The following is a 26468-nucleotide window of genomic DNA, read 5'->3' as shown; positions in this document are numbered from 1 at the left end:
GATGATGATGATGATTTGTTTTGGAAGAAATTTCAATCATGCACATTTTTATTATAAATCAAATTAAAATATTTTACTGAGTGGACTTTCTAAAGTTATCAAGTTGTCATTTTGGGGAGCATGGTCCAATTTTTAAAATGCCTTAGTTATTAACTTGGGCATCTAGGTTGTACAATGGATAGAGTACTGGGCCTAGAGTCAGGAAGGCGAATCTTCCTGAGTTCAAATCTGGCCTCAAACACTTAGTACCTTTGAGACCCAAGACAAGTCACTTAGCACTTTTTGCCTCAGTTTTCTCATCCCTAAAATGAGCTGGAGAAGGAAATGGCAAACCCCTCCAGTGTCTTTTCCAAGTAAACCTCAAATGGGGTTACGGGGAGTTGGACACAACTGAGAATGACAAAAGTTATCAGCTAGTTCTTATAGAGAGTCCAGTAGATGGAAAGCTGGCCCTCAAAGTCAAGGAGATCTGTGTTTGGGTCATGCTTCTGACACGTACCAACTGTGTGTGATGCTGTGGAGCAAGTCATTGGACCTCTCAGTGCTCTGGGCAACTCTCTCACTAAGTTATAGAGGAGATGCCAACCTGCATTGGTAGGCATTTCCTCATGTGGGAGTTCCCTGTACTTACCAAATCACAAGTCTAATTTCCATCTGTATACTCTGATATTTTGAGTACATTGTACATTTGAACTTTAACAAAACCAAATAAAGTTACCTTTTTCTTTTCTCAAAATGTGTTGACCACTTTAAGAATCTATGATTTTGTCGTATGCTCCTTTTTGCTGGTGTTAATCACAAACTTTTTATGCTTTCTTATATGGGCATCATGAATTGCTGTGGCCAGCTTGGTAATGAACCTCACTAAACTTATCCATTCTCATCCTTAGTTAAAGGGCTTATAGTCCTGTCATTGGACCTGTACTCAAAAGAATCACAGAGTTGTATCAAAGGCTATGTAGTCAAACCCATCTTAGAACAGGAATCACCACTGTAACGTAGCTAGAAAAGTGGTTATTCTAATAGACCATGAGTGAAGGGGATCCTGCTTGAGGCAGTCCATTGCACTTGGTAAAGCTCTAATGGTTTGGAATTATTACCCTACATTGAGCCCAAGTTGCTCCTGGTTCTGTCCTCTGGGGTCAGGCAGAATAATGCTAATCTGTTCATGTGACAGCTCTCCAAATATTTGAAGACAGTTGCCATTCCCATTCCCTCCTTCCCTAGTTTTCTGTAAACTAGACATTCCTAGTCCCTTCCTCTTATCATTGTATCACTTGGTTTCTAGTTCCCTCAAAACCCTGGTCACTCTTTGGATGTTCTCTACTTGAAAAATGTCCTTTCTAAAATTTAGTTCTTAGAAACTAGATACAGGGGGCAGAGCCAAATTGGCTGCGTGAGAACAGGAGTTCTCTCGCAAGTTCGGTCAGATACCTCTAAAAAGTGAATCTGAGCAGATTTGAGAGAGTTAGAAGGCACTAACAGACTGAGTGGGGCGAATTTCCAAGCCAGGAGAGTCTGCAAGGTCGACAGGATGGATCTGTAGGCTGGGAGAGCGCCTGGCCTGCGGAGCTGCACCAGACCACACCAAAGCAGAAGCAGCTGCGGAAACCAGCCAGCCATCCAGGCTGGGAGAAAGCTGGGTGCCCAAAACTGGCAGAGATCCCTAGGCCTCCCAGCACAGGATGGGAGTCTGTCAAACTGATGGGAGGCAGCAGCAGCTCAGTGCCTATGGCCATGAGACATCTACTCCTGAGGCTTGCAGCCCAAAGGTTTGAAACTGGCTTTCTTGAACTTCTGGGAGTCATAATGGCCAGGTAAATGGCTCTCATCCCTCCCTCCCTCCCTCCCTGACCCAGAGAATACCTGGGGCAAAACCCTGGAATAGAGGAGCCAGAAATGGGGCTTCAGTAGCCAAACAGCTGGAGTTCCTGAGTCCCAAAAGGGTGGAGCAAGCAAGGATCAACACCAGGAACCCAGACATGCCTTTGCACAGCTAGGAGAAGTGGCAGACACCAACACAGACCAAGGTTGGGACCACCTGTTCTGGAGAGCAGCCCCAGGGGAAGAGGAGACTTCCGGCAGCCAGGCGACCCCTTCCCCACACCTCAGGAAACCAGAGGCCATAACGCACAAAGCCAGTAACTAGGCTCACAATTCTCAGAACAAGAAACCTGGGACAGAGTTCTCTGAGCCCCAAAAGCAGATATCCACTTTAATTCCAGGAAAAAGCTAACCAACATGAAGAACACGAAAAAACAAAGGACCATTAATTCTTTTTATGGAGACAGGGAAGATCAAAATACCAATTTGGAAGAGGATAGCAATGACACTATACCCACATCTGATTCCTCAAAAGGGAATGTGAGCTGGTCTCAAGCCCAAAAAGCATTATTGAAAGAGCTAAAGGAGGATTTTAAAAACCAAATTAGGGAGGTAAAAGAAAAAATGGAAAAAAAAATTACTGATGAGAACAAATTTTTAAAAAGTAAAATCGGTGAGATGACTAAGGAGATTCAGAATCTAAACAGAGAAAATGACACCCTGAAAGGTAAAATCAACCAACTGGAAAAGGAGACTCAAAAGCAAAATGAAGACAGCAATTCATTAAAAATTAGAATTGAGCAAGTGGAAGCTAATGACTCCATGAGGCATCAAGAAGTAGTCAAACAAAATGTAAAGAATGAAAAAATAGAAGAAACTAGACACAATACTCCAGTATATATGGTTTTACCAGGAACTATTATTTTCTCTTTTCTGAACTATGTCTTTGTTAATATAGTCTAATACTATTAGCTTTTTTGGGCTTTTTGGGGCCATTGAAAAACAGTAGAACTTTTTCATATAAGTACTGTTGTCTAAACATGGCCCTGCCATCTTACAGTTATGAAGTTGAAGTTTTTTTTTAAACCCAAGTGTAGGACTTTACCTTTCTCTCTGTTACATTTCATCTTCCTCAATCTGGTTGCTCGTTTTAGCCTATTGAAATCATCTTTGATCATGATTGTGTAGTCCAACTTTTTAGCTATCCCTCCTAACTTTGTATCATAGGCAGATTTGATAGGCATGCCATCTGTGACTTCAAGTCATTTGTAAGAGTATTTAACAGTTGAAGGCCAGGGTACGCTGAAATCTCCTTCCAACTTGACACACTACATGAATGAATAGTCTATGGAGTTAGCCACACAATGCATTTCCAGTTCAGATAATTATGTTTGTCTTCTAGCTCATAACTCTCTATTTCTCTAGAAGGAAAGCATGCAAGACTGCCAAATGTTTTGTTTGGTATTCTATGTTTACAGTATTTTGATCTGCTAGGCTAAGAACCCTTTGAAAAGAGGAAATAAAGTTAGTCTGATATGATCTGTTTTTGATGAAGCTACACTAACTTTTAGAGGTCACTTCTTTCCTTTTTAAATGGTTGCTGACTCTCTTTGATTATACAGCCTAAAATTTTACCAGAAATTAGATTGAAGCTTAATAGCCAGTTGTTTATGGACTCTACCCTTCCTTCCTTTCTTCCTTCCTTCCTTCCATCCATCCATCGCTGTCCTTTGAGAACTTGTTGTTAGTTGGCTACAAATTTTCTCTTTGCTTAACATTTTAATATATCTATAGGTAACTAGATGGTGCAGTGGATAAAGTGCCAGGCCAGGAGACAGGAAGACTCATCTTCCTGAGTTCAAATCTGGCCTCAGACACTTACTGGCTATGACCCTGAGCAAGTCATTTAACCCTGTTTGGCTCAGTTTTCTTATCTGTAAAATGAGCTGGTGAAGGAAATGGCAAACCACTCCTGTATCTCTGCCAAGAAAACCCCAAAACAGAGTCACAAAAAGTTGGCATGACTATTAAAATTACTGAACAACAAATGATGTTTTCAATTTGAGTATTGTTTTCCATGGTACAGATTTTAATTTATCTACTCCTTCTTATTCTGTGACTATTTCTTCTGGTAAATTCTTCACAGTATCCCATCCATCCATTGTCCTTGGGCAGGTGATTCTTTCTGTAGGCTTTTTGACATTACAGGGGTAATGGTACGACACACAATTGTCCATATATCATCCCTTACTCTAGCTACATGGCCAGCCCAACTTTGTTTCTGGCCATAAATCTACTGGGTGATGTATTTGACGTTCCTTTTTTTAAAAAAGCAATTAATTGTTTATTAATCATATGCTATGGCCTATTTTTGTTCTCCAGCCTAACACTTCTTTAGAGAAGCCCTAAATGTGCTTTACTTCTCTCCCCTCCTCATGTCTCCTCTTCCACAGCCTCTTTGCCAACCACTTTGTGTCCATACTAAAGACCATGACCTGGATGAACTTCCACCCAGACTGTTCCCATCCTTCCTTCCCCTCTCTCCCTTGCCATTGGTGATTGCCTTATAGGATTACTTTTTAAGAAAGCCCTAGCCATCCTTCACTGGTCCCTCTCCACCTATCTTCAAAGACTCCTCACCAAGCCCTTGCATGCACCCCCTTTCTTCTATTCTACAATTGTTCCTGGATAGGATGTGTCAAACTTTGTGGATCAAAATGTCCCTCCCTGGCTACCAGTTCCCTATTTAGCTGTTTTCCCTGTTAGTATGTAAGTGTCTTAGGGACAGGGAATTCCTACATTTGTATCCCTATTGCTTAGTGTTTGTAAACAAATTCCTCTATATAATGGAAGAGGGATTAGGATCATAAAGTCAGAGTTAAAAGTGATTTGCTAGGTTATATGGGAAATAAATGGTATGCCAGGATTCCCTAGATTAGGAGTATTTCACCTTTTTTTTTTTGGTCATGGATATCTTTGGCAGTTATATGATATATAATCTTTCTCTAACCCCTTCTCAGAATAATGTTGCATAAAATTAAATTATAAAGGAAGCCTATTATACTGAAATAGTTATAAAAATACTTTTTAAAATGTTCACAAACCCCAGGTTTAGAACCCCTGCTATAGATGATGAGGTCTTACATATGCCTCTGGTTATGGATAACTGTGTTGATTACATTGAGCCCTGGACTTTTAAAAATGAGATCCATAATCATTAGAGACTTTTACTTCACTATCCACACTAAATAAACAAAACGGATGAAGAATACTACTTGCCTCTAATATGGTCTTCAGTTGGATGGATATCTTTTGGAGCTATTCCATTTGTTCATATATCTTGGACATTGTAAATGTGCAGTGAACTGGACCCAGATTTGAATAGGAGGAAGGGAGCAAGCTCGATTACCCGTAGAAAATTGTGCAGTACTTTTAATGATTCCAATCTTTTTGCAACAAAAGCCTGCCTCCTTAACATTCTTCTTGTGATGCTGTATAGCTGTTCATCATGCAACATCACAATCTCCAAGGGATCAGAATTATAAGTCACCAAAAAAAAAACATTGTAAGGATGCCTGCTTTCTTCTCAAACTATTGTAAATGTGCTGCTTTTATTGGGAGCAAACCTCATCCTTACAAAACATCCAGACCTACATACAAGTCTTGTAAGCAGAGGATTAAAGCATATTCTCAATGAAAACTTGCAGTTTATGCTTCTTAATTTCTAAAATGGAAAAAAGGTGTAGGGATTACGTGGTGTTAATTTTATATTTGATCTCTTAAATTAAGATATTTCTGAAGTACATCTAATTTTAGCATTATAAATGTTTTAAATATAGCCTATGTTAATTTGTTCCTTGGTGTCTTGTGGGTCTACAGTATGTAGTATTTTTTAAAAATAAGAATGCAAAAATGAGAGAAGATTGTATTTTTAATATAATTTGGCAGTTAGATAATTTTCTTAATACTATTCTGATCTGTTTCATAAAGACAATCTACTAAGGCATTGTGTACTCTGTGGAGGGCCTACCTACGCCAGTGAAATCATGTATCTTTTGATATATTGAAGTTTCTTTTTATAAAAATTCTATTACTGGGCTCCATTTCTGAGCACAGCACATAGGAAGCTATAATATAAGCATTAAATGATGATAATTGCCCACCAAGACCATTTTAACTCTAATAATATTTCACTCCATTGATAGCTTGGATTTGGTGTGGGATGCCATTGAAGCTTTTGATTCTTGGCGACAAAGGGAACTGGATTACTAAGAAAATTACATCTAGGGTGTGCTTTTAAAATGTTTTATTTATATTTTTTTCCTTTCACATGTCATCCCAGTACCCATGTAACCCTTTCCCCAGGCTGGATCTTCCCTTGCAACAAAGGAAAAGCAATGGAGCAAAACAAGCTACAGGATACTCTCATGTTACATATATTTTGTTGATATTTAAATCTACATAGACTTAGATTTAGGTCTAAATTTTGATCATAGATTCAGAACTGGAAGAGACCTTAGATGTCATGGAGCCTAGTCCCCTTACACTACAGATGAGAGAAATGTGGCCCAGAGAGGTTAAGTAACTTGACTAGGGTTGCATAGCTTATAAGTGTCTAAGGTAGGATATGAACCCAGGTCCTCCTTACACTAAAACCTACTAAACCACAATGCCTCACACATGGGTCAGATCATGAGAAATCAGAGTGAAGGCTCATATTTCCTTGCTTTAAAAATTTCATACCTTGTCTTCTAGTAGAGGCCAGACATGAAGATAATCCAAAGCAACAATCTCTAAAACTACTTAAATGATCTGATAGGTTTTATAGCCTCCTTAACAAACATCAGATGGAGAAACTTTGGCACCTCATGGCATCATCAGCATGCATTAATTAAATGCTTACTATGGGCCAGGCACTGTGCTAAACATTAGAGATACAAAGAAAAGCAAAATAAGACTTTTTAAAATGTTTCATTGGTACTTTTTTCTTTTGCTCACGTGATTGTTTTAACACAGCACTTAAGAGCTATAGACCAAATAAAGAATGTAGATATGGAAAACTCACTTTCTTCTTTTGATTATATTGATATATTCATTTAGAGTCATGGAATAAAATATGCTATGGTATTAGAAGAGCTCGTTTGAATTTGTTCTGGGAAAGCCATTTTTTAGTTTGTGCCTAAATCTCTTGTAGGAATTTAGTATTGAAAAACTATTGGTAAAATAAGCTTGGAACCCTATTGAAAATGTGCTATAGTTCAGCAGCTTCTACAGGGTTCATACTATTAAAAGACTCATTAGAAAATGGTTTCCACAGGGACTGATCTTTATGGTGACTCAGAAATCACCAAATGATGTTTTGGTAATTTCAGCAACATTTCTGTTGGATAGAAGATGAAGTTACTGCATCTTCCCATATGGAGACTTACTCCTTTATATTTCTAAATATAATAATGAGAACAAGTTACTCGGTGAAATGTTTAACTATTGAAGCAAAGTCATATCCCCATTAAAAGGTTTTGGAAGGCTATTTTCAAAAAGTGTTGATGATTCATTAACATCTAGTTTATCTTTATGCTCATGAGAGTATGTATGATGAATAACTCCTTTTGTTGTGCACTGAAGATGCTCTAAGTAAGACAAATGAAAGGGCCAGGGTTTTTTTTTTTCCCCAAAAAGCTTTTGTTTTCATATAATAAGAAATGCCCATTTTATGTATCACTTTTTTTAATAGTGTGACAGATTCATAAAATTTTGTAGCTGGGAGAGACAACTACTTACTGTCTTTGTCTTCTCTCCCCTCTCTTTTTCATACCCCCCAGGAAAACTGCAAGGAATTTCAATTTGCCTATGTGTAAAGCTGCAGATACCACAGTGGTAGAGGTAAGAAAAGGAAAGGGTGGTGGTTTTTAAAAGTTATTTCTTATATCTCAAGTATTATTATATCTATATAACTTTAATCCTATCATTACTCAAGAAAAAATGCTATGTTACAGTGCAGAATTTTTGGTTTTCTTGCTCTCTTCAGGAATATGTGTTTCTGTGTGTGTGTGTGTGTGTGTGCACTCATATATATTGAGAATGGCACACATTATTATGGTTTATTTGAACAGACAACAAATGAGCTTTTTGCTGTATCAGCTTTTTGGTCATGTTTAGTTTTGCTATGTTTTAAGAGGTATGTTGACAAACCCAGTGCATGCATGTCCTGAGGTGGGCAGCCATGATAGCGAAACTAGGTCATATGAGAAATAGTTGAAGAAATGGGAACATTTAGTTTAGAGAATGGAAGAATTTGGGGGGGTTCTTTGGGAAAAGGGTAGTTATATGATAGTTCTCTTTAAATATATGAAAAATTGTCTTGTGAAAGAGGGAGTAAACTTATTTTTGTGTGGTATGGATATGAAACTAACACCAATATATAGAAGTTATAGGAAAAGAAATTTAAACCCAAAACAAGGAAAAATTTCCTAATAATCATAGCATTGGAATTAGATGTCTTTTTAAGGAGGGGAGTTATCCAACGCTGAAAGTGTTCAAGAGGAGGCTAGTTTGCAGGTGGGGTAGAAGAATTTGATAAAAGATTGGTTTAGATGATCTCAAAGTCAATCCTTGGTCTATGATGAACACTGAGTTGACTGAAGGTAAGGGAATAGGGTTGGACAGTATGATTTAGTAGAGAGAATTTGGGCATCAGGAGAATCCAACATGGTCCTAATAGGCTAATAGGATAAGATTTAATGGTGCAGATGTTAGTCCTGAATTTTGTTTCAAAAACTTAACTTCACTTATGAGATGGGGGGAGGCAGTGGCTGGAAATAAAGTGAATGACTTTTTCATAAATAAAGTGAACCAGTTTTTACTTGTGAAATAGGCTTTAATGAGCTAGTTGTGCAACACTTATATTGTGTATTGACTGTCAACTTTCAGCTAGGGCCTTTACTAAAAAGGTTTTATGTTCATGTATTGTGGTGATGTACTGTTATCTTTTAAGAAATTAAATAAACTAGATGAAATAAGCTTAGTTTTATCTCTTGAGTTCAAGAGGGAATTTTCTGAAAGAATAACTACTTCCTAACCCAGTTTCTGTATTTTCCTTCCAGCCAATCTTAGACAATTTTACTAAATTAAAAAATGACCACTAGTAACTCGAAGTCTGTGACTGCTGGGAGGGGAGTGGTAGCAGAGTCCAATTTGTTGTAAGAGTGGTTCTATTCTTACCTGCCATTAGCTCTCAGAAGAATCTTATAGGGAACATTGCTGTTCAATCCTTTGTGTCTGAGAGTAAGCCCCTTAAATTCTCTGAGCATTAGTAACTTCATCTATGGGGTAACTAGGTGGTATAGTGGGTAGAGAGCAGAGTCTGGAGTCAGGAAGACTCATCTTTGTGAGTTCAAATCTGGCCTCAGACACTTACTAGCTGTGTGACCCTGGCCAAGTCACTTAACCCTGTTTACCTCAGTTTCCTCATCTGTAAAATGAGCTGGAGAAGGAAATGGCAAACCACTCCAGTATCTCTGCCAAGAAAACCTCAAGCGGTAGTACGAAGAAAAGACTGAACAACGATCCTCGTCTGTACTCTGAAAGAATTGAACTTAATGGCTTTTAAGGTTGTTTTTAGCTCTAGATCTGTGGTTCTTTGGTCCTAAGTAAGCTGGCTGTGTTTTCAACGGTACTCCCATTTAGGGTGGCACCCTTGGATCAGTGGGGAAGTTCCAGACACAGATTCATAGGATCATATACTGTAGAGACATAAAAGATTTGGCATTGAGCGTGGTCCCTAGGTCTGGGACTTCTACCAAAGAAGTTTGACCTTGATCCTGCATTTCATTTTTGAATAATATTTTCTGGTTCAGGAGGCCTGCCTCCAGATCAGGAGCTATTTTGACCTCTGACATTTGCCTATAATCCTTACCTACATCTCTACCGCCCCAGTTAATGATACTGTTTCCCAAGCCTTATCTCATCTTGCCTTTGTTAGCAGCTAGGAGCTAGGTAGCTCGGTGGATAGCGTGCTGGGCCTGCAGTCAGGAAGACCCTGAGTTCAAATCCAGCTTTAGACACTAACTATGTGACTCTTCACCTTTGTTTTCCTCTATTTCCTAGTCTGTAAAATGGGAATTAATAACAGTACCTACCTCCCAGGGTTATTGTGAGAATCTAATGATAGGATGTTTGTGAAATGCCTCTCACAGTGCCTGGTACACAGTTGAGACCTAATAAATGCTTGTTTCCCTCTCGTCCCCCTGCTTCCCTTCATTTTCATCTGGGATGAGAGGCATTATGGTCAAAAGACTTCTGACTTTTTCCAGCAAACATGGAGTAATGGGATGTCTTAGAATCCAGACTCCTATTACTACTTATATGATTTAACTTCTCTGCGACTCATTTTCCTCATCTGAAAGATGTCGGGTTTGTATTATATATTCTCTTAAGTTTTCTTGAAGCTTTAGATCTTCAGTCCTGTGATCCCTTAACAAAGCAGCTCTTGAATTTCAGTGTTTATAAAGAACCTCTCAGAGAGGGTCGTGTTTATTTTGTTCCTCCCAGGTGTGAATATTCTTAAGTCACTTCAGATTGAGCTCCTTAACCTCTCTGGAGAAGTTTTGATAACGTCTCTGTCCCTCGCTAGACTTTGCTATGTGTTTGAACATTTACAGTCCTGTTGTATTGTGCTCTGCTCTAATCAGACTGTATCTGGAGTATTGTGATCAGAGCTGGGCATGGTGTTTTAGGACGGCCATTGACAAGCCAGATTATGGTGGTCACAGAGGTGACAGCAGACTGTAAAACAGGGATGATAACAGGACGATAAACAGAAGAAACGGGGAGTGTTAGCCTAGAGAAGAAAAGACATAGGGCAGACATGATAGCTAGTCTCCAAATATTTAGCACATGTCATGTGGAATACAGATTAGATTGTTTTGCTTAGCCCAGATGAAAGAACTAGAAGGGGTGTTTGGAAAGTGTAGAGAGGCAGATTTAGGTTCAGCATAAGGAAAATCTTCCTAGTTGTTCAAACTATCCACAAGTTAGATGAACAGCCCCAGAGGATAATGGAAAGATGGTTGTTGGGAATACGGTAGAGATGAGTTCTTTGGAGATGCAGGTTGGACCTCTCCAATAGTTAAGATTCTGTAATTCTACAAATCACCCAAAGAAACAGTGAAGGCTTCCCTTGACACAATCATATGTACTCGAGTAATCAGGAAGTTTTTCTTTATGTCTTATGCCCATCTTTTAAAAATTCAAACCTATTCCTCCTGTCCTACTCAACTCAGGTTGAAATTCATCAGCATTCTTCCAGTAATAATCCTTCATTCTCCCTGTGCTTTACTTACTCCCTATTCCAGGATTTGTTGTTATTGTTCAGTCATTTCAGTTGTGTCTGACTCTTTGTGATCCCGTTTGGGGTTTTCTTGGCAAAGCTACTGGAGTGGTTTGCCATTTCCTTCTCCAGTTCATTTTATAGATGAGGAAACTAAGGCGAATAGGGTTAAGTGACTTCTGCAGGGTCGCATAGCTAATAAGTGTCTGAGGCTGGATTTGAACTTGGGATGATGAGTCTTCCTGACTTCAGGCCCAGCACTCTCTCCACTGTGTCACTTAGCTGCTCCTGTTCCAGACCAAGCAATTCATTGAATCTTTTTTTTTATGGAGTCTAGAGTCCTTCTTTCGTACCTTCCACCAAATCCTTTGATCTTTTTAACTTGGTGAGCCATCGTATTTTTTGTAACATCGATCATAACATGAACCACCTTATTTCTGGGTCATAAAATCCTAGAGGTGGCAGGGATCCTAAAATACAATTAGCATGTCATGAAAGAAATGCATAATCGAAAAAGAAAGTAGGCCAGTCATGTGGCAAGAACAGGATAGCCTGGTGTCCTTGGGATGTCAAGAGAAAGTGTGTAAGGCCACAATGATGAGATAATAATTCCATTTGAATAATAATAAAAATAAGAGCTGGCGTTTATAAAAACACTTTACATACATTATATCATTTGATCTTCCCATGTTATCATCTAGTCCAACCCTATCATTTTTCAAATGAGGAAATCGAGGCTCACCCAAGGTCACACAGCTGGTTGGTGACAGAGTTAGCATGAGAATACAAGTCTTCTCAGATTCCCAGTTGAATTCTCTTTCTGTTTCTCCATGCTGACTCCCCTCTCAAATTTTGTGTTGTAGTACCTGTTTGCTTCCTGGTACTGTGTGCCCTCCCTGAAATGGCAAATTTTAGGCACTTTGGTGGTTAACACTGTAAAAGACTATAATAACGGCGGCAAGTTCTTGGACTTCGCTCAAACATTGGTGTAACATGAACACTGAATTGCGTTGTCCTCCCCCATTTTGGTTCTCACTCTCCACCCCCACCTCATTCCCCCCATTTCATTGAATGGGAAAATTCTTCTTCTTCCTTTGGAATGTGTACCAATCTGGGAGTTGTACCAATTATATACACCTATCTGGGGAATGTACAATTGAAGAGGCAACACAGTTGTGCTGGTTGTTTTCTTAATTTGCTTTAAGTGCTACTAGTCTTGGCATGTTGGGGAGAGCCGATGCCTGAGAGTGTTCTGTTCATGACAACAAGTATTATTGTCATGGGGGACTGTTGTCAAGGGACTGAACCTGTATTGGTTATAGAAAACTCCCCTTTGAAGAAATTCCCATTGCCAATCCCTGTTGGCACTTTCTTTGCAATTTTTAGTCTTAAGAGAGTTGCCTAGGACACTGAGAAATCAGGTCATTTGCCTAGGGTCACATAGCCAGTGTATGTCAGAGGTGAGAACTGAACCCAGATCTTCGTGGCTTCCAGACCTGCTTTCTATCATTAGGACACATTGCCTCTTAAACAAGCAAGAGTGGCAAAAAATGTATTTCTTGGTACTGATCTTTTTAAAATTGAACTTTTGAATACTAACTAGATGTTTGTAGTGATTTTTATGTGCCTTGGGGAAAAGAGCGTCATGTTTTTTATGAGCAAAAAAGAGATAATCCTACTTTTTCTTGGAATAAGTTGGGTTTTCCACCATTTTACTCATTGATGCCACTTTTCTCTCTCTTCTCCCCCGCTCCCCAACCTTCCCTCCTTGTTTCACTGTATGGGAAAATTATTCTTCTTCCTTTGAATTATGTACCAATGTGACAGTTGTACCAATGTGTAAGTCAATCTGGGATTTGTACAGTTGAAGAAGCAACAAAATTATGCTTATTTTTTTTACAATTAAAAATGCCTCATTGTCCATTTCCTAAAATTCTCAATCATTTTTATGTTTTACCATGAAGTTATGACAGCGAAAACTAGTGGCATTTTTTTCTGTGTACAGTAATTGGGTAGTTACTGAAAGAAGCAAGTAGGACAAGTGGGTGCATATACAGATTTGGTGCACATCCCGTAAAAATGTCTCTTTTTAGCCTAGACATGATATTTCAGGACTTTCTTCCCTTTGAGTGGGTGAATTCTTCTATTGTAAACTTCACAACTAAAGAAGTGCAAAACCAGCCCCATGGAAATGACTCTTTGGTGTTGCTTTATTGTTGAATAAAACAAGAAGCCATGAAAACGTTTGAGTTCTTCAGGTTGAATCTGTTTGGCCTCTTCCTCAGGGTGAGGCTTCCCAGCACTCAAAAGACCCCTCTTGGACAAAATTGGTAGCCCTTGATAGGGTGCCACACTGCTTGTCCCACCATTTTAGGCTTCTCTGGAAGATGGCCTGTCAGCTCTTTTCTGAAACATTCCTTATAATAGAAAACTGAGTGGGGAGGGACAGGGAGTGTGAATCACTTGTCAGAACTGGAGGAGTCAGAAGAATGCAGACGCTTTGTCTCTCCCATGCAGCCTGGTGTGTGCTGTCAAAAAAGGTCGCCTGACTCACAGCCACAGAAGGTTGATGAGGAAGACTGTGACAGAAATAAACTACCCAGCTTGGCTTTCCTTGGCCTGTTGGGCTTGTGCTTGGAGAACATGATGATAAACCTCCAAAAGTTTCCTTGTGCCTTTTCAAGTGCATGTAGGTACTTTTGGTTTATTTTCATTATTTTTTTAATCAAGATTTTCTTTTGCTTAGTTTCTCTGGCACGCTGCCGAGCCCGGTTTCCAGGGATCATGATTTCTGCATGTTCTGTACTGAAGTCTGGCATAACTAGTCTTCCTTAAGAGATAAAATTAGATAAAGAGCCTAAGGGTTCGGCTCATCTGCCAGTCTTCCAATCAAGCATGTTTCCGATGGTGTATAGAGATTGTTTGACTTACAGCTTGTGAAATACCTCAGTAAATCGAGTTGCAAGTTAGAGATGGTAAGTTTGCACATTATTTCCTCAGTATAAGCAAATAGGATGTTGGGCATCCTAATCTTATATGATTGTATCCTTTTTGAGGGCAATGGTCTTTGGTGACATTAAAAATATTGATTTAGGTTAAATTTTGGAATTTGATTACATTTGCTATTTTTCTAATTAATAACTTTTATGCTTATTTTTCTAAACATCATAACCCATTTTCCAATTTACCATTCCCTCACCCCGTGGAATTTTCCCATATAACAAAGAAAAAGTTGAACAAAATCCAACCAAACAAGTGTCCTTGTCTGATATTATATGACATTCCATGCCTATAGTTCTCCAGCTCTCTGCCACAGGGAGGGAGTTATGTTTTCTCCTCTTTTCTTTGTGACCAAAATTGGTCCTGGCAATGAATCTGTTTGGCAGTGCTCAGGTGTTATTTTCACTGACAGTAATAGTCATTGTAACCTCCAGTCCCAGAGCCCATTGGCATGAGACTCTCTACAAATTGATGGAGAATAGGAGGGGCAAAATTGGCCGGAGTGGGGGAAAAGGAGCTCTTTAGTTTTTATCAAGTTGTATATGCTTTAAAACATTTTGTTGTTGTTGCCACTTCTGTTCTCATTGTATCTGTTCAAAAGGCTTCAGAACCTTTAAATCAAGTATCTATGATAAATGTCTGATGTCCAGAAAATTAGCATAATATATGAGACAAAGAATTATTTTGCAATAAGTCTTCAAACAAATGAAGAATGAAAATGCATTTATTAAACCCATATCATGTGCAAAGCCCCCATGTCAAAGTATAGGGGGTACAAATAGAAAAGCAAGACTGACCTTGTTCTAAAAGAGCTCATATTCTAATAGGGGAGATAGCCCTGTGCTGGTTAATTATGACAGAGTTGGGTACTCATGAACTTAAAGCACACCATTTATTAGTTGACCGATGGCTAATCACTATAAACCTGTGTAAGGCTGCAAGTACCATCAGGGGTCATTACTCTTTTATGGCATTCTGTGCACGTTCAGGGCCATAGATTAAAGGTTGACAGGAACCTCAGAGGTCATCTAGCTTCACAGATGAGCCCAGACAGGTGAAATAACTTACCCAAGGGTACGAATGAATAATGATAATAGCTGGTGTTTTTTTAGGGCTGCTTTATGGTTTGCAGAGTGCTTTACAAATATTTTCTCATTTGGTCCTCACAACATCCTTGGCAGGCGGGTGCTATCATTATCTTCATTTAACAGATGAAGAAATTGAAGCTAAAAGAGGGTAAGTAATTTGCCCAGGGTCACACAGCTAGTAAGTGTCTAAGTTAGGATTTGAACTAGGGTCTTTCTGACTCCAAGACCAGCACTCTCAACATTGTGCCACTTAGATGCCTCCAGTTTGAGAATAGCTCTCAAAAGGTAATTTTAAATTAAGCAGTTGCCAGATATTTTATTATGTCATCGATCTGAATGTCAACTGATGTGTCCAAAGAAATTGACTAGGTATCTTTTTTTGTGAATAGAAAATACATGGAAATTTTTTTTGATAAATCTTCATGCAAAGGTAATCAATTCTAGCTGCTAGTTTCCATTGTAATTGTAGGTGGAAACAATGTGGATTTTAAACAGATGGCTTAATCATTTTCATAGATCCTATGAACATTTAATCTTTACACAGCAGTCAGGTAATATATCAAAGTTTTAGAGACTTGGATTATCTTTTTCTGCCATTTATTGTCATTTATTAAAAAATGAAAACATCTGAGAGATTAGGCATAATTCTTTTCCTTTCAGATTTCACTTGCTCTTAATTCTCAGTTAGCTAATACCCTGCCACGTATTGTTTCAAATGCAATGATGGTCACTCATCTACGTTCTTTAACAGACTGAAAAAAAGCTACAGACAAATGGGGGAAAAAAGGTCTTTAGCCATATGAAACACTTCGTCAGACAGATCCCATTTTAGTTTTAAAAATATTATTGTCTACACTGTATATTGGTATATGTATTCACAAGTATGTACATATACACACATACATATATATGTATACACAAAAAGAGCTGTTATAAATATTTTTGTACATATGGGTCCTTTTCCCACTTGTGTGATCTCTTTGAGATACAACCCTAGAAGTGGTATTGCTGGGTCAAAGGGTATGCACATTTTTATTGCCCTTTGGGCATAGTTCCAAATTGCTCTCCAGAATGTCTGAATCAGTTCACAACTCCACCAACAATGTAACAATGTTCCAATTTTTCTATACCCTCCCCAGCATTTATCATTTTCCTGTTTTGTCATGTTAGCCAATCTGACAGGAAAGATGTGGTATCTAAGAGTTATTTTGATTTTCATTTCTCTAATTAATAGTGATTTAGAGCATTTTTCGTATGACTATAGATCTCTTTATTTTCTTCCTCTGAAAACTGCCTCTTCATATCCTTTGACCATTTCTCAATTGGGGAATGACTTGTATTCCTATAAATTTGGCTCAGTTCCCTGTATATTTTAGATATGGGGCCTTTATCAGAGACACTGATCATAAAGGTTTTCTCCCAGTTTTTTGCTTCCCTCCTAATCTTTGTTGCATTGGCTTTGTTTATACAAAAAAGTTTTCAATGTAGCATAATCAAAACTATCCATTTTGCATTTTGTAACACTCTCTATCTCATGTTTGGTCATGAATTCTTCCCTTTGCCATAAATCTGACAGGTAAACTATTCCTTGCTCTCCCAAATTGCTTATAGTATTAGCCTTTGTTCCTAAATCATGAACCCATTTTGACTTTATTTTGGTATATGGTGTAAGATATTATTCTGTGCCCAGTTTCTGCCATACCATTTCCCAATTTTCCCAGCAGTTTTTGTGAAATAGTAAATTCTTAGCCTGGAAGCTGGATTCTTTGGGTTTATCAAAGAGCAGATTGCTATAGTCATTGACTATTGTGTCTTGTGTACCTAACGAATTCCATTGATCCACCACTGTTTCTTAGGCGGTGCCAAGTAGTTTTGATGACTGCCGCTTTATAGTACAGTTTAATATCTGGTATGGCTAGGCCACCTTCCCTAACATTTCTTTTCATTAATTCCCTTGATATTCTGGACCTTTTGTTCTTCCAGATGAATTTTGTTATTATTTTATCCAGCTCTGTAAAATAATTTTCTGGTAATATTTTTTTTTCTTAAAAGCTAACTATACATAAGAGAATTATAGTTTCACATATAATCCTTTTCTGATTTACTTTGTAAATGAAAATATTATTATTTCATTTGGTGTTTGTCAAATTCAGAATTAAAAAAAGAAAGAAAATATTTGGGCTACTAATCAGCCAGTATCTCCTAACCATTTTAATGGTAGGTATGGTATAGTTTTACCCTATAGTCCAAATGAGTGTTTCATTAAGTAACTTCAAATGATGGTTAATGATATGTAGATAAATTAAAATCACATATTTGATAGTTTCATTCTTTTAACTATAAGCGAAGCAGTTATGCTCTCTATTAAATTGGACTGAAATGAACTTCGTAAAATCACAAGGTAGAGTTTGGTTAGAGCCTTTAAATTGTATTAGGGTTCAATTTCTTCTACTTTACGCTACAAGCAATTTGACTCCATGTTCACATTTTGTTTTTCAATGAGTCACTTCTAAAATTAATATTTTCATTTTTATATTGTTATCAAAATACATGTATACTCTTTGAAAGTGTGGAATTAGCCAGGTACAGGATACTTTGGTGAGCAAAGTGTCACATCTTAATTAGCCCTAGCACAGTATGCCGATTTTAGAATATTCCCCCATTACTCATTTTCCTGAATTTTTATAAAACTGAGCACTTGGAAAATATTTAAAAGCTGTTGAACACATAATAATTGAGTGCACATCTTGACATTTTTGCAGCTTTAATTTGTTGCTTCTATTGAGGAAACATTAAATATGAAAAGATGGACTTGCTCTGTGAATTCCTTGTATAACTTAAAAGAATTCTAGCTTTCCTATCTTCCCCCACTTGGGTGGGATTGCTAAATATAATTCCTAGTCTAAACACCACTTGCATCCAAAAGAAGAGCAGAATAATAAAAAGAAAGGTTCTTGATGATAAAAATATATTAAGTAAAGTGCTAAACCTGACATTGTATTTCTTGTTGCTTAGTAACAATGTGGCAACTACATCAGAGAGTTCCATTATCTCAGGTATAATGAACCTCATTGCATTGTGGGTTAGAAACACTGATCACAGCAACCCATTTGGGTGCCATTATCCTTACTAAACTTTGGTTATGTTTTATTATTTTTGGTGCTGAATCCTGGGGAAGAAGAATTGATTTAAATATTTTGTTTGGCTGATTGTGTAATTAGTTTCCTTGCAGATATTTTGCCTTATGGTCCAATTTATAATTTTTTTCTTTAGACATAGCTTTTTTAAAAAAAAAACAACAAAAACTCATTATCTAAATTCCATTTTTTTGGTTTTCATTTCTCCCCAAATTGACTACATATTACAATTGCTATTTTCACTGATTCTTTGTATGTATGATTTTTCTTGTGTACCTCATACTTCTTTCCTTCTAGGGGAGGAGGGCTAGAAGCATCTTCAACACTTTTCCTCCCCTCATCTCACTTTGACTCTAGTCTGAGTAGCTTCTAAATTCTTCTGCTACTATATGATGTTGGTTTTAGCACCTCCCTAAGATAGGGGGTTAGTTGAATCTTTTTTCCCCTTTTTTAAATGAAAAGATGATTGGCGTATATGTGTGGAGTTGAACTGGATTGTGTTCATATCACTCAATACACATTCATTTCAGGGCATAAGTTTGTCTTGGAACACATTTATTAGTATTTCAGTCAGTCAACTAGCAAATGGTAGTTTGCCAGCATAGTAAACATTAAGTGCCTTCTGTATCAAGTTCCACACAAAGCACTGGGAATGCAGAAAAGGGCAAAAAAACAAAAACAGTTCCTGCTGTCAAGGAGCTCAGGAGTCTCATGGGGGAGGCAACATACAAACAAATATATACAAACAAGATAAATACAGGATAAATTGAGTAGGGGTAGAAGTACCTAAAACTATTTTATTTTTTCTAACTACATTTAACATTCAGGTTTTTGAAGGATTTTGAATTCCAAAATTTACTCCCTCCCTCCCTCTTTGCCCCCTTCCCCAAGATTGCAAACATTCTGATATAGATTATGCGTGTGCAATCATGTGAAACCTATTTCCACATTACTCATTTTGTGAAAGAAGAAACAACAAAAGGAAAAAAAAACCCCAAAACCACCAAAAGTAAAGAGTATGCTTTGATCTTCATTCAGACTCCATAGTTCTTTCTCTGGATGTGGATAGCATTTTTCCACATGAGTCTTTTGGAATTGTCTTGGATCATTGTATTGCTGAGAAGAGCTCAGTCTATCACAGTGGATTATCACACAATTGTATTGTTATTGTCTACAATATTCTCCTATTTCTGTTCATTTCACTCAGCATCAGTTCACGTAAGCCTTTCCAGGTTTTTCTGAGATCCGCCTGCTCATCGTTTAGCACAATAGTATCCCATTACATTCATCTACCACAACTTGTTCGGACATTCTAAGAGTGTTAATATCAAAGGAAGACACTAAGATTAAGGAAGACTGAGACAGGCATCTTACAGAAGGTGGGGCTATAGCTGAGGCTTGGAGAAAGCCTGGGAAGTCAAGAGGCAAAGATGTGGAGGGAGACCATTCCAAGCATGAAGGGCATAGCTCGAGAAAAAGCTTGGAGTCGGAAAATGAAATGTTGAGTTGAGAAGAACAAATAGGAGACCAGTATCTCTTTATTATGAAGGGATTTGAAAGCCAAACAGAAGGTTTTATATTTGGTCTTGGACATTATAAGGAGACTTTGGAGTTTACTGAGTAGAGGGTGATATGGGCAAACATATTTTGAGAAAGATCCGTTTGACAGCTGATTGGAGGATGAATCAGAGTAGGGACACTTGAGGCAGGGAAAACAAGTAGAAGGCACCATGAGGGAGAGACAGGAAGTACCATGTGCTGGGCAAGTCAAGTCACCACCACCATCTTGACTGCCATCTTCCCTCACAGCCTGATGGAGACAGCCCAGGACCCTGTATCAGCATTCACCCTTTGTGATTTGGCCACACGAGACTCTGGGTAGCCTTTGTTGAGGAGCTCCCCCCCACTTTGTGAACCCAGATGTTGGTGCTACTGGTCTGGTGATGCATTACTCTGTTAAGACAGTTGGATCCCTGTCTGTTGGATCTCTGTGCTAATTTCTCTCTGTTTGTATTTTCTCCACATTCAGGGTGCTGATCTTTCCCCTGAACCAGTGAATGACCTTTACCTTCTTTATTTATGTATCTTTAATTAAAACAAGATCATTAATCACTTTGAAGCTGTCTTTCCTTTAGAAATGCAGATCAAAGAACCTGGGCTAGCAGGCCATCCTCGGTGTGAACTGGGCCAGAGCTCAAAGCAGCAAGACATCCATGGTTGAAATACCTGTGTACCTTTAGACCTGGGAACACAGCCCCTATTCCAAGGAAAAAAAGGAACACATGATCACATAGGCCTATTAATGGTTGGAGAAGATCTTATATTCCGTTAACCCTATAGACCCTGAACCCAAGAGCCTTTGGAATAGCAATGCCCCCAATCCACTGTCAAATGGCTGAACACCAGAAACTGATAGGACTTTATTAGTTTAAATTATATTAAAGAAGAGGCCTTGCTGTCTGCTTTGCTACTGTACCCTAAGGACCATCTGACTTATAGCAGAAACCTTCCTCTGTTAGAATGTGCACTGCTTGAAAGCAGAAACTGTCTTTTCTATTTGTATCCCCAGCATTTAGCACAGGAATTTGTACACAGTAATCTCTTAATAATTGCTTTATTTATTCATTCAAAATTAGTAAGATAAATGGATATATGCACACTTACATGCATTCCTTTTTGGATCAGTAAACCTAAGGGAATGTGGCATCTGTGGAGTTATAAATGTGGCTTTCAAATAGAAACACTGAAGTCCAGGAAAGCATTGAAATTGGTAGACATAGATTTCCATATATTTCTAGAAAAACAGATATGCAAAACCATTGTGACTACATCTTGCAGTATGTCTATTATTTTGTACCCATTCTCTGACTCAGAATGTTGCTATGAAGAATGCACTGGAGTTGGAGTCTGAGGATTTTACATAAAATCCTAAGTTTCCTGATATCTTACCTGCTTGTGTTTCTTGCTATCTCCTCCCTCTCTAGCCTTTCTACTATACACAGTGGGGCTGCCTCCTTTGGCTGATTTCTCTGCATTGTACCAGCTGCTTGGGGGAGATGGTAGTTATATCTATGTTGTTGTTTAATTTTCTTCAGTCATGTTCGACTCTTTGTGACCCCCTATTTTTCGGTGGGGGTGAGACGGGGCTTCTTGGCAAAGATGCTGGAGTGGTTTGCCATTTCCTTCTTCAGTGGATTAAGGCAAACAGAAGTTAGGTGACTTGCTCAGGGTCACACAGCCAGTGAGTGTCTGTGGTCAGGTCTTCCTGACTTCAGGCCCAGCACTGTATCCACTGTGCCATCTAATCGCCTCAAAAATTTGTTAATGTTTAATTCAGAAAAACAGTATAGATGATAGCAGAAAAAATGTTTTCAATATTTTTTATCTGTTTTTGTTTTGTGTTTTCCGTTTCTAGTATTCCTAGGTTTTGTGTTACCTTAAATGTTCTCCATATTGTCAACATGGCCACTGGAACTAACAGTGATGATGCTGATAGCGTTTACATGGCACCTGCTATCTGCCATGCACTGTACTAAGCACTTTACAATTACTATCTCATTTGCTCCTCACAACCTTGGGAGGCAGATGCTATCAAGATCCCCATTTTACAGTTGAGGAAATTGAGGTGCACAGAGGTTAAGTGACTTGCCTAGGGTCACGTGGCTAGTAAATGTCAGGATCTAGATTTGAAATCAGGTCTTCCTAACTCCAGGCTCTATCCACAGTGGCACTTACCTACACCTGAAGTAAACCTCAGGTGATTAGGCTCTGAATACTAATTAGGTAAGAGAATAGAATGGTAATGGTCTATAATTTGTATGGGCTCCCCAATAATGCAGCCCCAGTTCTCTTGCCCATGCTTATTTTTGGAAGCAGTAGGAGAATATGATATTGTAGCATCTTTTTTGGGTTACCTAAAATTCCTGGGATCAAAAGTTAATATTTAATTTATGATTCTCTGGGTAAGTATGGCTAACCATATTATACTTCTTTCTTCTAAAAGTTTCTAGCTAAGCTCAGAGAATGTTTCCATTTCCGATACATCTGTGCATGCTCATAAAATTAAATTATATACTTTTATTCCTAGCTGTAAACCCCAGGGAAATGAATTGATGTTTTCAAACAGAGCAGATCTTGTACCATATAAATTGTTCCGAATGTACTGCTCCCGGCCCAAAGTTGTGATACTTCATAAGGAAGAGAGAAATAGAGTCTTGAAAAGAGAAGTAAAATCTTTTTTTTATAAATTCATTATTTGATTACCTTGGATTGCATATACCCAGAAAATGATGGCATCTTGATCTCATTTAGTGTGGTGCGTTAGTTAATAGTTCTTTCTCTGTTATGCTTAGAAAAATTCACAATTTTGGATGTGGGGAGGGATCAATTTAAAATTTGTTTCCCCTTGAAACCTGCTCTCATCGATCAATTTGATTTAAAGAAAAAAACTTAATAAACACCTACAATGTGTAAAGCACTCTTCTAAGTATTGGTGACACACAGACAAAAATGAAAAAACAATACTTGTCCTCAAAGATCTTACAGCATATTGAGTGATAAAACATGTAAGTAAATATAAACTAACTTGAAGAGAGGAAGAGAGCACTTACTCCTGGAGAGATCTTAAATGGATTCACATAGGAAGTGATGCCTGTACTTTAAAGAAAGGTCACTATTCCAGGAGGTGGAGGTAAAGTGAATTCAGGATATGGGGAGAAGTCTGTGTGAAGGCACACAGACCAGAGATAGACTGCTGAGTTTAGGGAACAGTGAGCTGGCTAGTTCAGCTGCATCATAGAGTGGAGGAAGTGGAGTCATAGGAAATGTTTGGAAAGGTTGGTTGGAGACACATTGTGAGACTGTAAATGTCAGGCCAAAGAGTTTGAAATTTATCCTAAAGAGAATAGGGAATTACTAAGAATTTTAGAGCAAGGGAGTGATATGGTCTATTCAGTTCAATTTTTAAAAATATTAACCATCAAAACAACAAGGCACCGTGTGCTGGGCAAGTCACATTAGCACCGTGGTCTTGACCACTGTCTTCCCTCAAATCCTGATGGAGGCAGCTCAGGAAACTGAATCCAAGAGCCTTTGGATAGCAATATTCCATTCCAGTGTCAAATGGTTCAACATTAGGAACTGATGTTAAATACAGGGTGTTCCTAAAGTCTGGACACATAGGCAAAAATGCATATTTTCAAGAAATGAAATGAATGAAATTTTTATTTAACTGGAATATTAACAAATAACATCTTCAGTATGATTTCCATCATTTGTGATGCAAAGGTTGATGCGCTTTGCAAGATTCACGTGAACTCAATGCAGTAACTCCACATTGTTGTCAATTGCCTATGTGTCCAGACTTTAGGAACACGCTGTATATGGAAACCTATATGGAAATATATGGAATATATAGAGAGATATATCCCTCTATATAGAATATGTATATATATATATAAATATATAGAAAACTATGTCCACTAACTAAATATCTACAATATACTCAGTGAAAGGGTTGCAAAGGCAAACACAAAAAAAGTTCCTGCCCTCATATATGTGTGTGTGTGTGTACACACATGTGTACATATATTTATACATACATTTATCTATCTATACATGCATATCTATCTATCTATCTATCTACAGACAGAGAAACAAAATATACCAAGAAGTCAATATAAACTGTATACAAAGTGATAGGAGAGGGAGAGGGTACTAATAACTTGGAGGAATGAGAAAAGACCTTGTATAGGAGAAGGCCCTCAAGTTGAACCTTGAAGGAAGTGAAGGGTCTCTGGGTGGAGGTGAGGAGGGAGAACATTGGAGGCATGGGTGACAACTTGCGCAGAGGGAGGAAATATCTGGAGTGTGGTGTAGGAGAAAGAATGAGCAAGCCAGTTTGCTGGGACTGCAGAATGTGTGAGAGGGAGAGTAATTTGTAATATGCATGGAAAGGTAACCTGAAGCCAGACCTGTGAAAGGTAAAAAGGTCAAACGGAAGAGCTTGTACAGTTTTCCTAACTGGTACTGGGGCCTGACCCTTAGGCTGCTTTGAGATTTGGAGGTAAAGAAAACAAGATTAAATAAGAGTTTGGAGCATCAGATTCACACTTGAATAAGTCAGACTTGATAACTATTCCTGTTCAGACCTTATATCTTCATATGCTAATAAATACTGTAGATTCAAAAAGACCTATTTCTCATAAAACCCTAGCATGTAATTTAAAAGAAACACAAAATATAATAAACCAACTGATTGGCTTCTCAGCCTTGAGTGGTGCTTCCATTGTTTACTTTTAAATGCCTTGCCCTATTTTAAAAAGTCATAAAATAGCATATTCTTGTCAGAAAGTAATGGTTGGCTTACATTTTAGAAAGTCATGAAAGGCTATTATCACTTAAAGAACTACTTGACTGTTAATGTTAACAGTTTTTTGCCACGGGGGTAATTCATTGCAGTTATAGGAACCTGAGAGAGAAGAGACTTTATCCGTATTGTCAGTCAAGTTGTCTCCATTCCATTCAGCTTTACAAATTTAACTTTAATATTCATTATGCTTACCACAATGTAACTAAGCCTATATTGAATAATTTTGAAAGAGACATTTAACCATGGTTTCCTGCAGGAGGGAATCGGAGCATGAATATGAAGGACTTTGGGGATAATCACTTTCTATGAAAGAGTTTTAAGGTTATTTTAAAAGCATCTTTAATGTGGAATATATATGTGTGCATGCCTAGCTGTGTGAGGAGATTATAGGAGAGGAGGTACCAAGAAGGAACATAAGGGCTCAAAGGATCACAAATGAGGGAGTTTATTACAGGCAAACATGAGGCTCCACAACCTTACAGCCCCCCCCATCTTACCCCCCCCAGGGGCACAAGTAATTGTGGCTTGCGTGTACAATGGGGTGCATACCAAGCTGAGAGCTCAGATGTCTGAGTCTCTGCCCTAAATCTGATTGTAGTTGCTGGGCAGATTCACAGGGACTGAGTGGGAGGGGGGCACCCAGAGGGTGATCTGAACTGTGATACTACCCCTCCTCCTTATTAACCTAGAGCAGTTGTGATTGGGAAAGTTCATTAACTTTGCATACCTGGATTAGATGAAGTTTGCTAAACTGATAATAATCAAGGAAACTTTATATTTCTTGTCTAAGTGAAGTTGACTAAACCAATATTGGGCAGCCAGATAGTGGCAGATTGAGCAGTGGATAGAGTGCTCGGCCTGAAGTCAGGAAGACTCATCTTCCTTAGCTCAAATCCGATCTCAGACACTCACTAATAGACTCTGTTTATCTCGGTTTCCTCATCTTGTCAAACGAGTCAGAGAAGGAAATGGCAAACCACTCCTGTATTTTTGCCAAGAAAAAACCCCAGATGGGGTCACTAAGAGCTGCACATTACTGAAACGACAGAACAACCTCAACAAAACCAACACTGGGTATATGGGAACTTCCCTACACATGGGTGGGTCAATCAGTGGTCAAATATCTGTCATTTCTCTCAGCTGGGGCCTAGCAATAGGTCATTCCTCACTTTATCAAAGCCAGTATTTAGACTTCCAAAGTTGGTTGGAACCAAGAGGCTGCCTAATTTTACCTTTACTTGCTTAAGATCTCCCCTCCTCAATGTGTCTGACAAGTGGTCATCCAAAGACTTCCAGTCATGTGAAATTCTTTTTTTTTTGGAGGGGGGATGGCAGGCGATTGGGGTTAAGTGACTTGCCCAAGGTCACACAGTCAGTACATGTGTCAAGTGTCTAAGGCCAAATTTGAACTCAGGTCCTCCTGATTCCAGGGCTGGTGCTCTACTCACTGTGCCACCTAGCTGCCCCCAGTCATGTGAAATTCTTGACTTCCCAAGGTAGTCCGTTCTGCCTTTGGACAACTCTGTACCCCAGGATATGTCTTTTTCTTTTTTTTTTTGGAGTGGGGGAAGGCAGGGGAATTGGGGTTAAGTGACTTGCCCAAGGTCACACAGCTAGTAAGTATGTCAAGTATCTGAGGTCAAATTTGCACTCAGGTCCTCCTGACTCCAGAGCTGGTGCTCCACTCACTGGGCCCCCAGCTGCCCCCAGGATATGTCTTT

General features: G+C 38.5%; 1 protein-coding gene across 1 annotated transcript in view; it reads left to right on the top strand.

Moving 5' to 3' along the window:
- The window catches only part of OXCT1 (3-oxoacid CoA-transferase 1), a 192127-nt gene that overhangs the window by 31236 nt on the left and 134423 nt on the right, over nucleotides 1-26468 (top strand). The window contains exon 7 of the mRNA XM_036740818.1: nucleotides 7647-7707. Coding sequence (XP_036596713.1) covers nucleotides 7647-7707 — 61 coding nt within the window. The remainder of the gene's footprint in view (nucleotides 1-7646; nucleotides 7708-26468) is intronic.

Source organism: Trichosurus vulpecula, chromosome 1 (assembly GCF_011100635.1).
Source record: "Trichosurus vulpecula isolate mTriVul1 chromosome 1, mTriVul1.pri, whole genome shotgun sequence".
NCBI lineage: Eukaryota > Metazoa > Chordata > Mammalia > Diprotodontia > Phalangeridae > Trichosurus > Trichosurus vulpecula.
This window is presented reverse-complemented; position numbering and strand designations above follow the sequence as displayed.